Source organism: Manis pentadactyla, chromosome 2, assembly GCF_030020395.1.
Source record: "Manis pentadactyla isolate mManPen7 chromosome 2, mManPen7.hap1, whole genome shotgun sequence".
Taxonomy (NCBI): domain Eukaryota; kingdom Metazoa; phylum Chordata; class Mammalia; order Pholidota; family Manidae; genus Manis; species Manis pentadactyla.
This window is the reverse complement of record NC_080020.1, coordinates 96,762,482-96,777,541: the sequence shown is the minus strand read 5'-3', so window position 1 is coordinate 96,777,541 and position 15,060 is coordinate 96,762,482. Positions and strand designations below refer to the sequence as shown.

Genomic DNA, 15,060 nt, shown 5'->3' with positions numbered 1-15,060 from the left:
CTAAATAAAATTAATGGATCTTAACTACTAGAACTCTTCTGTGATTTCTCAGAAGTGAGAATTGTCCCACAACTTAAAGTCTTTTAAGGCAGAAGTATTAAATACCAGCAAGTTTATCCCAGTCCATGTAGAAATACAGAAAACACAAATGACTCTCCACTGGTAGGGCAGCACTATAGAAAGCAGAACTAAAAGAATCTTGGTAGTTATCAGCTCAGTGGTTGTCAAAGAATATTCCCTGGAACCCCAGAGATCTTTAGAGGCATTGTAAGGATAGGGGTTGGGTTTGTGGTAGAGGTAGAGGCGCAAATTTGGTGGCTATTTTATCGTTATATGAATGATTATGTATTTTTACTTACATGTTTCATACTTCTGTGTGTGTTAATTTTATCTCTATATCACAAATATAAATATAATTTTAAGTTTTTGATTCATACTCATTTATATCAGCATTTCCTTTGTAAAGTATTCTATTGAAAAAACCTGTTTAACACTCACTGCTTAAGTTCACCCCATTTATTTTACAGATGAGTAAACCTGGCTATAGAGAAACTAGGTGGCTTCTCCTACTTAGAAGTAGGGTGCACAAAGGGCTTTTTCAGGGAATCACATAATTTATGATTTTAAAGAGTATGCCCATCTATGACCCACTCTGTGCTTCCCTAGTCATGTTTTAAATAATACTCAAGGTATCTTCATCATTTCTAAAAGCTGTGTGCCTCTAGGTCTATTATACAAGAAATGTGGTACAAGCTTAAGATGGGAAATACCACAGGATCAAAAAAGTTTATCACATGGTCCATCACCTGAACTAACCTTGAAAGGAGTCACTTACCTAAGCCAAGTCACAATGTATATTAGACAGGCAGAACACATGCAAATTCCATTTTGTTTTCGCCTTTATAAAAGCTTCTAAGATAAAAGGTGTAGGAAAGAAGATTTTGTACCTTTTCCAAAGCTGACTTAAAACAGTATGAAATACGATAAAAGTCTGAGACACAGTATTTATTTCTAAGCTGGACCCTTAAAGAGACTGCAGAGAACAAAGTAAAACTTGCTACAATGATTGGAAAGATGATCTATTCAAAATTGGGAGATTTTGACCTTTTGCTCTTTATTTCTCTATAACAGAGAACAGATGACCTTATTTGCCAATAGTAGAGAATATACTGGTGGAGAAGCTGTAACTACAACTCTTTCAAACAGCCATTTTTAAAACCCAACATCAGCTCTAAACTTCATAAGTATCATATCTCTGAGAAGAAAACCTCCAATTTATTTCTTCAATCACCCAATATCTAACCAGATATTTAGAGCACATAGATATATTCACAAGATGGGAAATACCACAGTCATTAAAAATGTTTAATTTTATAGACAGTAGAGGGAGGCAACATGATGAAGTAAAAAGGGCATCGTCTTTGAAGCAGATAGGCTTGGGTATGAATCCCAGCTTTACCAGGCAGTTAAATGGCCTTGCCCAAAGTATTTAAACTCTTAGGCTCATTTTCTTATCTGTAAAATGTGGATTAATAACCTCTGCAATGTTGTTATAAGAACTAAGTAAGATACTGTATATAAAATTCTCTGCAGAGTTCTCACTCATAAAATACATTCAATAGAAGGAAAGCTAGAAATATTATTAGAAAAGTAGAAAATACTGATATGTAAAATGAAGAAGCAGAGCATAGAAGTAGTATTCACAACTGTTTAAGATACATAAGTTAAGACACATTAACAGGTGAGCCAGGACAGTGGGGGTAATGAATAATCTGCCCTCGAAAATAATAATCTATGTTGTTGTATCTTTTTTATTCTTATATATAAAAACTAGTAGTTTCAGTCTAATAAATGTTTTGCACTGTGATTACAAGGCCAAAATAAAAATTCTTAGCCAGCTGGAATTTTTACAACCTTAGGAGAGAGTTCATAGAAAAAAGCAACCATTTATTGCTTTGAGCAGCAATGTTACTCAGAAAATTGTGTCTGCTCAGTATTGAAGTGCTTATTCACTGTATTTTGGACACGAAGCAAATTATTGTTTACCAGATATATAGATATCTAAACATAGAAAGATGAACTTGCTAATGTGCACAGTAGTTATATTTTCATATACTTAAATTTTGATGTATAATACCTGGTTGATGAAAAAATTCATATAATAGAGAAATACAGTGATGAGAAAAGTTAGCCTCTCCTACCTCCCTTCCTGCCTAGAAGGTAAACAACAACTACCAAAGGCTTGGCACAGTACCTTCTAGAACTTTTCTATGTCTATAAACCCATGTACAATTTTTACATATTTTTAATATTTAAAGAATAGATTTTTAATAATTTGTTTCAAAATTTGCTTCAGACATATTTTAGACAATAGCATCTCTTTTTCACCCAGATTACATAATGAATAATCTTAAATAAGTATATGCCAAATGATGAATGACTAACAACAGGAAAGTATAAAATCCCATTTTATTAACCAAAGTTTTCTTTACATATATATGCATATATATATATATATATATATATATACATATATATATGTATATATAGTATATGGATATGGAATATATATGGATATGGAAGGCTAATAATTTTTTTAACTGAATAATATAAACCTTAATTAGATTAATGAAAAATATCCCTAGGGTATGCTTGTAAGTGTTACAATGTTTTAATATAGTATTATTATAATTAATATATAATTGCTGACTAAACCTGAACTTAAGGCATGTAAAATTTACACATTTATGGAAATGTACCTCCCTCTTTGTTTTCTTATATAGAATTGAAAGGTAGACCACTATTACTAAAGCTGAACTAGAAAGGTAGACAATGGCCCCGATCAATGAGTTTGCTAATTTTATTAACTTTATGAGTGTTAAGAAAATACATGTATTAAGGTTTTCTTAATTTCACACATGTAGAGTTTTATAGGAGTATGAAAAGATAAATACCATAATCACATTCTGCTAGAACTCAGCACATTGTAAGTACTCAATAAACACTGTTGAAAAAGAAACCTAGTATACATCCTTATTATACAGTGCTCTAAATTTTGACACCAACATTACAAGGGAACAAATGGATTAATTTCAAGATTATTTTATTTCATTTTTTTGAAACTCATAAAACTGTATCTATGAATAAGTCTTGTTTTTAAGTAGATGAATTAAGAGGAAGGAGTTTGCCATAAAATCCCTTTTAAAAATGTGAATATCTCACAGGGATTTAATCAGGGCCATAATCAACAAGTTAGTGTGGATTGTTTTTACTGGTACTTGTTGAAGGAAACAGGTAGGAAAAAGTAAAGGAAAAGTAAATAAAGCACTGGATCCTTGCAAAAGGCAGTTAGTAAACTTCCAAAGGTACTGTTTGATTTGGAGGCAACCCAAGGGAAAGCAGACAGTTTTGGAGAAAGAGGAAGAGAAAGTAGATTTACATAAGCAGAGTTAAGATGGTGAGGTAAAAAAAATGGGTCTCCAAGAACAAAGTACAGTGAAGCCCAGAATGAAATGATATCCTCTGAAAAAGGGACAAATGGTAAACCAGTAGGTCTCTCTCTCCTGGGAAACTGAATATTAAGAGGGTGAAGTAGGCTTTGGTGTTTGAAAAGACACAGAGGTGGGGGGCAGGGGGCTTGAGAAGTCAGAACAGAAAAGCTGGCAAGGAGAAGACACTGTCACACAGAGCTCTCCAGAGCCCACCTATGCAAAGGCACAAGGAGAGAAAGGGCTCTTTTTCTAAATTGTGTAAATACATATGTGTGTGTATCTATAAGTATACACATGCATATATATATCCTCTATACCTAACCTATAATCAATATAGATTTTACTCTATATAAATATAAATAAATACATGTGTGTATAATATTTGAATGATAAAAGGGATAATAAAGAGGTAAAACTGTAATTACAGCATTTACAACCTCAGGCCAAATGATTAGGCAGCAGTGATATACTCAAGCAGTCATATTATTAAGTCAGATGTAAGATTAATAACTGGAGAAGTTTCTATAGTATGCAGTTAAACCTAGGAATCATTAGCATAAAGAGACACATTTATTTTTGACAGAAACCATTCTTCCCCAACACCATGTAAAATATTTCAAATTAAATGGAACAATATACACATTCACAAATCAGCATTTTAAAAATATATTTTGAATCATGGCCCTATTTATTTATCAAAGTACCTGACATGACTTAGAGTAATAGAACAGTTGTGGGTAAAAATAGACTATGGCAACTTCAGAGAAATAAAGGATGTCAATGTTTTTAGACTCTTGAAATAAACTAATTATTTCTGATTGAACCCTGAATTTGGAAACAAGTCTCCTAGCAGTTTAGGCAAAAAGGTAAATAGGCTGATTAAATACTATCTATTCAAGGACCAGATCCTGTTTTCACAGAGGTAGGATAGAAATCACAAATGAATAAAATTCATCTGTTTTTTAAACTGTGATTACACTTTTGTATTAGTCAGATTTATATTAGCTATGGTAATTAATAAAGTGATTCTAAGTATTTCCCAATATTTATTATTTGGCATCAAAGAACTGTACAAATTTATTTGCAGATGGAAGCTTTTATTCAAATAAATTCAAGGTGGAATTTACTGCAATCATTCTTTTGTAAGGAATCACAAGTGGCGTAAGAGACATCTGCATCTGTAGTATTAAAACTCACAGAAAATTACGGAAGGGACAATGCTTGATTCTAGTACACTCTAAAACACTAGTACAATAACAGCAAATGATAACCCAACCATATAAATGTGGGTTGAATTCCTTATGCAAATACTTTTGAGTATTTATACATGTGGTATGTTTACCTTCTCATGTTAAATTACATAATACATTTTGCCTGCCTGCTTCCCTCCTATCCCCAACTACCTGCCATCAATCATTGCTCTATTTCCCCTATTTGAAGCATGATTATTTCTATTTCAAAGAGGAGCTTAATTATATACTTACAGTCAACACTAAGATAAATAAAGTAAGATTAACCTCTGAAATTGCTATAAAGCTATTATTTAAATAGCTATTCTGGACACAGAAGTTATTTTATCGGGAAAATATTCCTTAAGGGCCAAATGCTTATGAGCATATCAAATCATATTGGGGAAACAGTAGAATAAAAAATTAGAAAAAATTGAAATGAACAGTCTTTTCATTAGGTGAAAGCACTAAAAATGAACAAAAACAGAATCACTAGGGAACATCATTAACAAAATAATGCATAATAAGAGATGATGAATGATAAGCAACTTAAGATACATTTAGCTACCTTGACATACATTTAGCCACAAAGTTAAATTGAAGTTAGTTGTGTGATTAAAGATACATAACATTATTTTCTCTAACACATCTATGCTAAGAGCCAAGGTACCTTCTAAAGACAATGTCAAAGACCATCATCAACTACCAGCCTGCTAGCATCATGCAAGGAAGATGAGAAAACAAGCAACCAAAACCGAGTGAAAGATGACACGTTTTCATTTTCTAAACTCCCAACATATTTGCAAAGTTTCTTTCCTTCTCTAAAAATGATCACCAAACGAATCGTTACACTCCACATGGAGTTTAAAAAAACGTGAGCATTACTGTTTTTAGAGTAGACAAAAATGGGCACAAAATAGTGAATCAAAGTGCTCCCAATACTGTGCTACTTTGTAACAAAGCCTTAACATCATACCTAACTCTCGAACCTTGTCAGCTGTTGCAAGAACTCAAGTATTACGTCAATCTTAAAAGGAAAGAAAGGGAGAGCATGAGAGAAAAGCACGTTACCAGACTCCCTCTGTAGTCCTTAGGGAACTTGTAGACCGGGATCTTGGCTTCATAATAATGCTCATCTTGAAGAAAAGAAATGGAAAAAGGGGAAAAAAAAGTCTTCACGTATTCTGATTAATACATTTCAGCTGTCTTTCTACAAAGACAGTTTTAAATATACTCCACTTGCAAGGGAGGCTGCTTGAAGAAATCCAAATTTCCCGGAGTCCAACTCAGGCCCCCAGGCCAAAGCATAGGGAAGCTTCTAGGTCACAGGAGCTCTTTCCTCTTTCATGCTGAATTTACTCCAGCACCCGGCTGTTCGGAAGTGACAGCTTCTTTTCTGTTTTGCATTGCCAAGGGAGGAACTGAATTTTGAATCTATTCTTCATTTGGTCACAAGGGAAACCAACACAGTGAAAGAACCACTTGATCTTGTCTTTTTTGCAAATCCATAATAACAGGTTTAAAGGTTTCCACCCCTCTAAAAGGACTCAGGTAGAGTGAAAGGAAAAGAAAATGACCGCGAGGTATTGTAACACCGGAGAGCTGTCAGGGAAGTTCCATTTCAGGGCGACCACAGGAAAACACTCTTCTCTGGGAGCCAAGAAGTCAGCGAGGCAACAAAGCTCTCCACACTTCGGTTGGGTCCACTGCTTTACCTGTGAATGTAATTTCCGCTGTGTCCCCTGCTTAGAATCTGAGTCCAAGCCTTTGTGAATGAGAACTATCATTCAATCTCGCCAGGCAGAAACTATTCCTCAAGGGCTGTATGACGTCTGTAGGAAGGCAGTTCAAAACATCGCAGGGAAGTGAGAGAGGAAAGAAAGAAAACCAGCCCAGTCTGGTCTCATCCGTTGCTGAAATTTACAAAGCTAAGGGACAGACCAGCGCCAGAGACCAGGATTGTAAACCAGTCAAGCAGACAGACCTCTTGAAACTTATAAAACTATTTCCTCCTCTGGGAAAAGGGGTGTCTGTGTTTATCGAGGGTAAGATCCCCTGAGTATGTTTATAAGGAACACACCCCTTTGCCAGTGAGTTGTTTACCTCTCCTCCCCACCAAAAAGTGATTCTCTTGAAGTTCTGCACTGAAAACTAAAACTTCTCATCACAAGCAAAGTGGAGATGACTTGAGGATTTAGCAGTTGTTATTTTGAACAATATATTTAATTATTTAATTAAATGTCACTCTGTGGGGTTGGTTATAGGGATGCAACTTGCCTCTTAAAAATTAACAGAGTATATAGCAGACGTCATTGCATTAGGTTGTGCTGGAACATTTACACTGAAAAATCTAATGTATTATTGCTAGACAAGTGGCTACATGTACTGAGGCTGTTTCCTTGCACAATGTTTTCTAAACCTTATTTCTTTTTGAAAATCATATGCAAAAGTCATTGGTTTTTATATATTGAGATTCTGGGTTTACTAAATCTTACCAGCTCTTCAGTAAGGATGAAAATCTTATCATTTTAACATCTCTTATTGTGAAGACCAATCCCTGCACCACCTTCAACCTCTAAATAAAAGCTGTTCTATTACAGTAGATATAATCTAAGATGATTTGCCTGCTTCTAAGAAAAGGAACATTTGACTACTGTGGCTATCCCTCTGAACATTAGCGTCAAGATACATACTCGTCTGGGTGTGCCGACTTGAGTGATTCTGGACGGGAATTACCAAGTGAAAGTAATTTAAGTATTCTCATTCCTTGAATGACAGTAGTTACTACGTCGGTTCTCTAGTCTGACGTGAACTTGATATTTATTTAGCGTTTGCAGGCAGGATGTTGGAGTGCAACTGTGACCCACCCAAAGGACTTGGAAAATTAATGTAGTACGGCATTCCGCCAGAGGCTCTGGCTGCCTAGTCCAACAAAATCTTCAATTCCATCCCAGTCGTGCTTCAAGGTGCATTTGTGATTTAGTGTCCTCTTAGTGACCCTCAGGCCTCTTAAGGCAAATGCCAATAAACTGCTTTCCATATAGTTATCTCCTTTGGCTGTTCAGTTTTCCTATGACTGCTCAGGGACATTCGCGTAGTCTCAGCTCTGTCCCATGTTTAGGGTATTGATGGCACTTTAAGGCAGGTTAGCCAATCACATACTTTTGGGAATTCAAAAGGAGGTTTGTGAGACAACTCATGTTTTGCCGTGAGAGGGTTTATCAAAGGAGGTTTGTCATTTGTCTTCCTGGAATTTTAATGTAGGAAAAGGAAGAAAAAACAAACTGAGTAAATAAAAGTAAGCAACTACTATTATTTATATGAAACACTGCTCTCTTCGATGTAAGGTCTATCAAATATCTCCTGATTGCCATTTGAGGAAGAAAATGACAATGATCACAGAATGTAGTGTCTGAATATTGCGTGCTGAACTCTGCTGAAATAATCAGCCTTGTGTTGCCCCATCCCCCAGAAGGCCCTCTGTGCAGTGAACTCACTTAGCTCGATATTATCAGGCTACTGAGAGTTAAATTTTTTATTTTGCTTCTTCCCCTGATTTTGTTTAAGGTAGTGACAGAATAAAAAACTAACAGCACTTATTCAGTATTATATTATTCAATGTTACAGTGTTTTCTCTATTCTAAGGCAATTGTTTCACCTGAACATTTCTGATACAATGCTTTGTAATCTGAGTGTTATGCATTTTTTCCTATGAAAAACATCTCAGAATGGAGCAGATATAACACTGCCCTCCACCTCCTGTTAGTACACATATATAATGGTGTACAGGCTGACAAAGATGCCTGAATCAAAGGAGACTGGACTTCCGGAACCCTGTGGCTCTCACCTGTCGGGCTTCGGAGAACATGCATTTGATCCAGAAGATACTAATACTCCTATCATTCTCTTGATGTACTGAATTGTATAGTTTTAAACAGATTTCCATTTTACAATTTTCACCATAAAAGTTCGATGGTCTATACCACAGGTGTGTAAAACATTCATTGATGTCATCCATTTGTATATATTTTCTTGAATCAAACCACTGTGCAGTATGATGTTTTCTAAACTGGCATCATTGCACAGGACTTCAAGTTCTGTCTTATCAGTAAACCATCCACATCATTACTTATTTGATATATTTTTTCATTGACTCAATTTTTTTTTAGTTAAATAATATCAATTTAAAAGGTAACACTATATTTATTTGGTAAATGGGTTTGATATGCTGGTAACATTTCCCCCCAAAAGTACAAATATTAATAGAAAAAATCGAATCAAATATCACTTAAAATCTCTCCTATACCACTAAAGGTGTCCACAATGCAATATGGGCAACGCTCATGTAGAAAGCATCAACTGCACGCAAGTATTTTGGCTGCACCCTCAGACACGATTTCCCCTTCTCTTATCATTCAGTGCGGAGAGCACACCTGGTGGGACTGATGACAATTATCAAGAACCAAAAATTAAACATGAAACAGTACCTGAAGCCATTGCATGAAGTATTAAGCAATTGTTTTACTACATAATCCAAGTTTTCTCAGATATGACTACTCTGAAATACTCTGCCCATTTTCAAATCCACTGTTCTCTGAGTAAACCTTTATTTTCAGATTGCAATCAATACTCTACACCCTCTAATCTGTCATAAGCAGATTTTTCAGAGCCATGTTATAAACCAACAAAATATACAGGTTGTGTCAGATGTGCTTAAATTCAGGACTGCAGATAGATCAAATAACTTTTTAGGAAAAATAACCATGCCCCTGCAATTTTTTTTAAGTTCCACACCATATTATAACATAAATAAGAGCAGGTCATTTTGAACTCTTGCAGCATGTCCTCATTATTGAGAAATAATGTGGTATTTTCCTTATGTAGAGGGGAATTTCCAGCAGTTTGCTGTTTTATTACACTCACTAGATATACAACTGGATTCAGGGAGTTTCCTGTAGGCATGAACCTCCAAAGAACTATATGCTTTAATTCCCGAGGAGAAGCCCAGAGTATTATAGTTTGAGAGCTTCTGACCTTCAGGTTTCCTAACTCACTCATAAACTGTCAAGTCAGAATAATAATCAATTATGTTTTTGATGTATTCCCCACTTGTTTAATTTTGCTTTTGTTGCATATCCAAGAAATCATTGCCAAGACCCATGCCAAGGAGTTTTTCCCATTTTTGTCTAGTTCTACAGTTTCATGTTTTATGTTTAAATCTTTAATCCATTTTGACTATTTTTGTGAGTGGTATACTATAAGGTGTCCAGGGGTATGTGGCTATTCAGTTTTCCCAGCACCATTTATTGAAGAGATTATCCTTTTCCCATTATATGTTCTTGGCTCCTCTGCTGAAAAGCAATTGATTGTATATGCATGACTTTATTTCTGGGCTCTCACTGGGTCTGTGTTTATGCCAGACCACACTGTTTTGATTACCACAGCTTTGTAATATTGTTTGAAACTGGGAAGCATGATGCCTACAGTTTTTTCCTTCTTTCTCAAGATGTTTTCTCTATTCATGTTCTTCTGTGGTTCCATATGAATTTTAGGATTGCCCTCCTTATTTCTGCCAAAAATGTCTTTGGAATTTTGATAGGAATTGTATTTAATCCTTACATTGAACTATAAAGCTTATGCACCGTAAAGGAAACCATCAACAAAATTCTTTTGGGTTCTTTACCCACTTTCAGTGTGTGTGTGTGTGTGTGTGTGTATGTGTATGGGAACAGTTTCCCACACTAATAATTCTCTGACACCAGCAGGCTGTCCCAGAATTCAACTCAATTTTGACACTTTCTACCTGGAGACAGCATCATTTTCTACAGGTGAAGGGCTCAGGCCCATAAGATTGCTTCCCATTGTCTTCAGATGCCAGCTGCAAGCCAAGGTAGTCGGTCACCTGTGCTTCTGACTAACTGGCTATGAATCAGAGGTTCCCACAACCACTAACTTGGGTTTGATTAATTTGATAGAATGGCTCAAATAACTTAGGGAATGCATTTACAATCTAAATTACCATTTACTATAAAAGGATGTAACTCAGGAACAGCCAGATGGCAGAGATGCATGGGACAAGATATGGCGAAAAGGTGCAGAGCATCCATGCCCTAACCCAGCATGCCACTCTCTTCCCACTTCCACAAGTTCACCAACCTAGAAGTTCTTGTAGGGATGAAGGACAGGCCACCTCAAGGTGTGCCACTTTGTCATGTGGACTATTTTAGGCTGAAGGAAATTAAGACCCTGTGGGCTCAAGAGAAACTTTTGCCCCTCCCTTAACTATCTAGAAAAATCTGAATTGAGGTCTTTCGAAAAATCAGGGTTATTGCCAGAGATAAATTTTATCTAAAAGACCCATGCATATGGTAGAGCAAACATCTAATCCTTTCATTGCCCTATGAACTGCCCTTCTCCCCTTTGAAGTTCAAGGCCTCTAACCTACTCCTTAGCTCAAGATGGCATACATATCTCATTTTACCTTTCTATATTTGAACCTGTCATATATGTATGAGTGTATTCCCATAGGTACAAAGTTAAAGTTGATATTCTTCTATTAATCAGTCTCAAGTCAATTTGATTCTTAAACCAGCAAGAACTGCAAAATTTTTCCTCCCCAACACTCTGCATCCCATTCATTTTGAGTTTTTATGAAGACTTTCTTACATAGGAATATTTGATTAAATCATTGGCCACTGCCTATTGATTCAATTTCCAAGCCTTCTTTCCTCCCCAGAGGTCCAGGTTGGCCTGAAATTCCTGACCCTCTAATCACAAGGTTGGTTCCTCTGGCATCCAGCCCCCAACCTTAGATAACCTAGGGGCTCTCTGAAAGTCGCTCCATTAACATAACAAAAGACACCTTGATCACTCTTATCACAGGAAATTTCAAGGGTTTTAGTTGTTGAGCCATGAACCAATAGATGAAGACCAAATATATATGATAAATACCTATTGACCATTTGAATGACTAATATGTATTTCTTATAAACCATAATTTCAATGAAAACTAAAAAGCAGACTACAGAATGGGAAAAGATTATTTGCAAACTACATATCTAATTTGGGGTTAATATAAAAAATATATAAAAAACTCATACAACTCAATAGCAAAAAAACAAAAAAAACCCCAAATAATTGATTAAAAAATTATCAAAGGACCTGAGTAGACATTTTTCTAAGGAAGACATACAGGTAGGCAACAGGTACATGAAAAGGTGCTGAACATCACTAATTATTGGAGAAATGCAAATTAAAACCACAGTGAGATATGACCTCACACCTGTTAGGGTGGCTTTTATCAAAAAGAGAAAAAATGACAAGTGTTGGCAAGACTGTGGAGAAAAGGTAACCCTCATATACTGTTGTTAGGAAAGAAAATTGATGCAGCCACAATGGAAAACAATATGGAGGTTCCTCAAAATTTTTAAAATAGGGTTACATGATCCAGAAATCCCATTGCTGGGTAGATAATCCTAAGGAAAGAAATTAGTATCTTGAAGAAATATCTGCATTTCCATGTTCACTGCATTATTATTCACAGTAGCCAAGATAAGGAAACAACCTAAGTGCCTGTGGGTGGATGAGGGGGTAAGATGGTGTGGTGTGTATATATCTATATGTATATACAACATATATAAAATAATAATGAATATTATTCAGCCATGAGAAAAGAGGAAATCCTGCCACTTGCGAGATGGATGAACATTCTGCTAAGTAAAATAAGTTAGACAGAGAAAGACAAGTACTGTATGAGCTCACTTACATATAGGATCTAAAAGAAAAAAAAAAAAGAAAAAAGTCATACTCACAGAAACAGAAAGTAGAAAGGTGGTATCAAGAACTGAGGGGTATAGGAAACAAAGTGATGCTGGCCTGTGCATAAGAGCTTTCAGCGCTCTGCAGACCTAATAGAGCATGGTGACCACAATTAATACTGTATGTGTACCTGCAGTTTGCTAAGAGAGTTGATCTTAAGCATTCTCACCACACACACACACACACACACACACACACACAAATTGTAACTATCTCAGGTGATGGATGTGCTAATTAACCTGACAGTGGTAATCACTTCACAGTGTATACATATTCCAATCATCACCTCGTACACTTAAAATCATACAATTTTATTTGTCAATTATGCCCCAATAAAGCTGGGGGAAAATAGAAAAGAGAAAGATGGACAATATTTTATATGATATAATATCAAGAAGCTAGAAAGATAGCTAATTATACTTTAACAGTAGAATAAAAATTTTTAAAAAGGATGGGAGTTCAAAACAATGCAATAAGAAAGTATATAAAGAAGAAAACCATCAAAGTCAAAAGCTAAAAAAAAAAAAGTCAAAAGCTGGATTCTTGTAAAGACTAATAAATTGACAAACACCTAGCAGTTCTGACAAAAAACTAAAATGAGAAAACACATTGTCAGTATTAGTGCCTATATACATAAAAAATGAAATACATTATGAACAACTTTATGCCAATATATTTGAAAATTTAAGCAAAATGGGCAAATTCCTTGAAAAAAATAACAAGAATTGACAAAGGAAACAGAAAAAAACTGTTCTACACTGATTAAAGATTGAGTGTATTAAAAATTTATTTAAAATAAAGCTTTCACAAATAAAAAGTAGTCACTATTATTTATTAATCACCTACTAAGTATATTATGTATACTTCATTATTTATTCATCACAACACCCCTGCAAGTTATGTGTGATAATACTCATTTTATGAATAAAGAAAATTAGTGGTTTGTCCAACATCCCATTACTGGTGGCAGAAAAAGTATTTGAATCCAGATGTATCTGATGTGTGTGGAGGTATGGGGAGGAGAAAGGGAGATAAAAATTGTTACTGGGTTCTTTGGAATTGATTTTAAAAGTCATCCGTCCTCTTCAGGTGGACAGTGGCAATTAATGAATATACATTAAAAACTAGTGTGAGTGCTACGGGTACAACACTGGGTATACTTACAGCCATTAAATTTTAGATTTCAAGATATCCAGGATTAAACAGTCTGAGTTCAAGGTCCTTGTTTCTAATTGTTAGACTCATAAACCCTATGATGAGGGTGTTAATGACAACATCCTGAGTGTGTCAGCTGTAAAGCATGATAAGGTCTTTAGCCACACTTATAAAGTGGGTAATGGTGGCCTGTTACCTACACAACAGATGGCATTTTGATTGCCTCATTAGGGGAGAGTGACTTAACAAATGTTCACTTTAAAAGGTAACAATCTGTGAGACCTCTGATAATGTACAGATTTCACATTTGTCAACAAATTTCATTGTTTCTTAAAAGGTACAGAAAACTAGTTTTTTAAACTATAATCAACATTTTTGCATGCGATCAATATTGTTGACATGAAATGCATTTTGTGGTTGACTTTCAGAACTTTGTACTAATTCAAAATCTTGGATTTCAAAAAAAGGACATTGTAGCAAACAAATAATCAAATTTAAAATTTCATAATGTGGTTGTATTTCCTTTGTATTCTATTCCCCCTTTCCTCCCTCTTTCACACTTCCTGTTATTCTTGTCTACTTAAATGCATCTCTGCAAGTTTAACCTCATTTTTAATTAAATACTTTAATCTTATTTAAAAGTTACATGTAAATAGTTCTTCAAACAGTGACGAGAGTAGGATCCTCAAATTCCTGCCGTGATCCCTGACCCCAGGTCATATATGAGGGTGAGCCCAAGAAAGGGCATGGGAAGCTCTGGGTGCATGAATGGGGCTGGCACCCTGAGAGCTTTACTGTAGTGTGAGCAGGTGCCCAGCAGGCATTTGATTTGGCCACCCTAAACATCACTCTTAAGATTTTTTTCCCCTCTGGGGTAGATGGGTTTTTCTAGAAATAGATGTAAATCTGCCTGCTAGCATTCTGGTATGGAGAGGACAGGGAGCAGAGGTCGTACTGATCAGTTTGTAGAAGTTCATTTAATTCTTCTGTTTGCAGTTATTCCTCTGTCTCCCATCTCCTGATTATTCCAGAATCTCTGTCTTATATTGGAAGGGATGTGGGGGGTATGCAGACCGTACTGAGAAAGAGTGAGGGCTTTGGGGATAAGTATATATTAAACGCATTTTTATAGACTCCCTTTTATGGGAAGAAAGATCTTAAGTGCTTTCTCAGGGCCTGGGGGCAGGCAGTTCAGCTTATTTCTCTTTAGTGTTGCACCCTTATTTGGTTAAGTAACTGACTGTTTCTCCATCCACTTCTATCTTTATGCATTGTGGCTTACAGATATTTCCTAGTTTCCTCAAAGACACAATGTGCCTTTTATCTTCTTGTGCTAATTATTGATTTCGGTGATGTTTAAAGAGAAA

At 35.6% G+C, this 15,060-nt stretch overlaps 1 protein-coding gene across 15 annotated transcripts in view; it reads right to left on the bottom strand.

Moving 5' to 3' along the window:
- PDE4D (phosphodiesterase 4D) overlaps window positions 1–15,060 on the bottom strand; it is a 729,058-nt gene that overhangs the window by 278,608 nt on the left and 435,390 nt on the right. The window contains exon 1 of one of the 15 annotated variants that reach the window (XM_036901643.2): window positions 5,792–6,874. The exons of the other annotated variants lie outside the window; for them this stretch is intronic. Within the exon in view, the coding sequence (XP_036757538.2) occupies window positions 5,792–5,856 (65 nt within the window). The 5' untranslated portion in view covers window positions 5,857–6,874. Of the gene's footprint in view, window positions 1–5,791; window positions 6,875–15,060 lie in introns of those variants that run through there. 15 annotated transcript variants of the gene reach the window in all.